The sequence below is a fragment of the Nestor notabilis genome, unplaced genomic scaffold (genome assembly GCF_000696875.1).
Source record: "Nestor notabilis isolate BGI_N333 unplaced genomic scaffold, ASM69687v1 scaffold17608, whole genome shotgun sequence".
Taxonomy (NCBI): Eukaryota; Metazoa; Chordata; class Aves; order Psittaciformes; family Psittacidae; genus Nestor; species Nestor notabilis.
The window spans coordinates 5,139-8,707 of record NW_009940749.1 but is presented as its reverse complement, the minus strand read 5'-3'; the positions used below and the strand labels follow the sequence as shown (position 1 = coordinate 8,707).

General features: G+C 43.2%; 1 protein-coding gene across 1 annotated transcript in view; it reads left to right on the top strand.

Moving 5' to 3' along the window:
* The window catches only part of CREG2 (cellular repressor of E1A-stimulated genes 2), a gene marked incomplete at both ends in the record, with an annotated part of 12,909 nt that extends 9,996 nt beyond the window's left edge, over positions 1 to 2,913 (top strand). The window contains 2 exons of the mRNA XM_010020522.1: positions 1,088 to 1,201; positions 2,777 to 2,913. Of these exons, the coding sequence (XP_010018824.1) occupies positions 1,088 to 1,201; positions 2,777 to 2,913 (251 nt within the window). The remainder of the gene's footprint in view (positions 1 to 1,087; positions 1,202 to 2,776) is intronic.
* Positions 2,914 to 3,569: the final 656 nt, after the last annotated feature.

Below are 3,569 nucleotides of genomic sequence, written 5' to 3'. Positions count from 1 at the left end.
CACTCTTTCATAACCATCTGTGGGGAATCTGCAGGTGTTAAATTGCTGCAGGATGATGTCCATATGTTTCCTGCAGTAGACATATACTGAGAATTATAACACTGCTCCCCCCCCCCAAAAAAAAAAAGCCACTGCAGATTGCACGTAGTTAAGGCTAAAGGGCTCAAACCAAGATCTTTAAGTAAACTTGCACACAGATAAGATGTAATTTACTGTGATTTGCTGCTTCCAATTAAAACACAGAGAAGAAGAAATGCAGTCTTTGTTTCCTAATGTAGTTTTTCGGGCTTATGTTCTTACGGGAGGAGACAGTCCTGTGGGATGCAGAACAGGCTCAAAATGCTAGCAATGGGACTTGGGGCTGATCAGCACTTGCCAAGATCAGGCCTTTGCAGTCATTTCGTAAAACTTTTTTTTGTGGGTGGTCAGTGTACTTAAGATTTATATCCTTGTATTGTATATGTTAGAGTCAGCAATTGCCTGGCAGGTACTAATAGGAGTTATTTATTATTACCGTATAGAAAGCCAAAAATCAACAAGTACCTTCCCTGTCTTCCCTGTCTTCATCTGAAGGATGAAGGCAGTCGGAGAATTTTTTTTAATAGATCTTGTCTGTTTGGTGTAAAGCAATTGAAAAATGCGTAAAAATGAGCAAGGACTGAGTTTCTAGGATAGGCACAGGGAAAAGACTGTATCTTTTATGCATAAATACAGGTATGAACACTTATTTTGTGAGCATAGGCACAGACTAACCATCTCACTAGTTCTTTTTAGAATCCTGAATTCAGGTCTGTACATATTCCGGGAAAGCTGCCGTTTTCACATTTTTTACAATCTAGCATATATTAGTCCAGTTTTTGAGAACATAACTTGAGATTAAGCAAATACCTACAGCAGAGATCTGTTTCAGGTGAGTATTCCTTCAAGACCCTCCTCAAATGTTACAGCTGGGTGTAGAAAAGACCTGCAAGGCTTGACAAAATATTCCTTCTTTTTTGTATGTGAGCAGGAGTTTGTATTTCTCAAAAAAAAAAACCTTACCAAAGAAACCAAGCTATTACACATGAGCATTCTTCTCTGTGCACAGAAAAAATGTAATTGATCCAGAGGATCCAAGGTGCGCCAGGCTGACTCTCACGGGACAGATGGTCACGGTGCCTCCAGAGGAAGTGGAATTTGCCAAGCAAGCAATGTTTTCCAGGTCTGTATGTAACAGGCACGTAGTTGAGTGCAACCCCCAGGTTTGAGACAAATAAATGGATGTGGCCATTTGGTATGGAAAATCTGAGAAGTAACAAGCCAAATCTTTACTTGCCTTGAAGCGCGTTGGCTCCTGTGTGGCTTGGAATAACAGGCAGAGCTGTGCGGCCTCCTTTTAACTCTAGAGGTAATGAAATATGAAAATGCAATTAGTCAGTGTTGGACTCCAGTAAGGCACGTGGTCTATGATATGAGGATTATGAAAATACTTCACCTGGCTCCAACGAGAGATTCCATAAATCCAGGGTTTATTTGTTCCCTTTAATGATTCTTCCCCACCTTAGAACAGGTAGTGCTCTTCAGCTACAGCCCCCCCTAGTCAGAGGCAGTGCAGAGCTCTCTTGCCTCTGGGCTTACACCTATTGCAGGGTGGAGCTTACAGGTTTTATTACCTCTCCTGACCACGATAACTGCTACCAAAGCCATTACGCTTACAGAACAGCCTCCTTTGCACAGATGCAAGCACAACCTAGACACATACACACACACCCAGGGTGTGCCCCCATGCCCTCCAGTGGGTCTTCAGAATAACAGGCCTGAAAAGCTGGAACCTTAGCTGGGACACACCTCCCACACAGGCTGCCAGGGATGGTCCTCCACGCACATCCTGCCTGGTCAATCAAAAACTGCCAGGAAACTGGGATGAGCAAAAGCCAGAATGACACAGAGAAGGCTGCCAGGGCTTACGCCATTCAACACTGGCAGCAGCTGGAGCCACTTCCCAATGCCACAGTTGCGTGTGCTCAAAGGGACGACTCAGAAAATGGTGGGAAAGCCCAGCTAAACCCAGAGGTTGCCAAACCAGCCATCTTCTCTACAGGGGCAGAGGGGCACTGGGCCAACCCTCCCTGGACTGGCACCTCTTTCGCCTGAGCTTCCATGAACACTCCAACTTGAACTGTTCTATCTGCTCTGCACACTGCTGCTGAGCATCCCACAGCATCCTCTGCAGATGCACTTACTGGGACGTGGGGACCAGGAGTCTGCACCCAGTATTGCTGGTGAGGAGGGTTTCTGAGCTAACTCAAGAAATAAGACAGAAATAGAGGATGAGAAAGTTCCAGCAAGCAACAGCTCGAAGAGGCTGTGCTCTGTGCCAGCCAGTTTTATTAGCTCTCCTGCCATACCACAACTGCTACCAAAGATGCTGTATTTTCAGAACACAGTTTCCTTTGAACAGATACAAACACAACCTTGACACACATTCAGATAATCTCCTCTAACTGTTTTTCACTTACTTACGAGACCAAACAACATCTCCCTTTAGAGATGTGGTTCTGCAACAGGGGAAGGTGGTGTCTGCTGGCTGCCTTCATTGCAGTTGTTGCCAGACTGGGGTGGGGAAGATCGTAAAACTTACTGCAAGGGAGGGCAAAAAAGATGAATGGTGGTGGTGGTTCTCAGGTGTCAGGTTTCACTGGCTGAGCACGGCAGACTGAAGAGAAAAGCAAACTATGCATATGCCTTGGCACATCTTTTAAGGTTTTGGGGTTTTTTCTTTTCTGTGTCCTTCCAGGCACCCTGTGGTAAGAAAGTGGCCTCGGAGCTATGAGTGGTTCTTCATGAAAATGAACATTGAGCACATCTGGCTTCAAAGCTGGTATGGAGAGGTTTCTGCCATTGCAGTAGAGGAGTATTTAAAAGCAACTCCAAGTAAAGGATGATTGAATGGGCTTTGAGATAGAGTTCTCCTGAGTTTCCTTTCCAAACACTTTTAAAATCTTTTGCTGGATGGTTACTTCACAGTGATTTCCACACCACCCCACCAAAAAAAAAGTCTTCAAAATAGCCCTGTCTCACACAGCACAGAGTGAAAAATAAACCAACACAGACTTTCAAATTATAAAGGAGAAATGGATACTAGCCCTACCCTGCAATGTCATTTCAAACTTGTCATTTCAAACAGGCAATGCATCATCTTAAATGCTGCTTAAAAATGCTTTGTATCTGTTTGTTTTGACTTCTATTGCTGTGCACCCACAGGAAAACTACAGTATGTGCTAAATATAATGTTCTGATTTACAGAAAAAGCAAATTGCCTACTCAGAACCTTCTATGCATTGTGGAGGTATTAACTGCTGCTTGGTCTCCCTTTATTTGTAAGTACTCTAAGAGAAACTTAATAGCTGAAAATTTAGATATTTAAGTTAAAAAAAAATACTTTGCTAAAGCTGTCCTCGTTTTCTAACTTGTATTTTCTACATGTGCTTTTCCCTAATTAGATAATTTGATACTTCATTTGGAAATTGAGTAGAAATTCTTTTAGTAGAAAAATGCAAGCAGCTCAAACAACGTGGCTCCAGTATAAC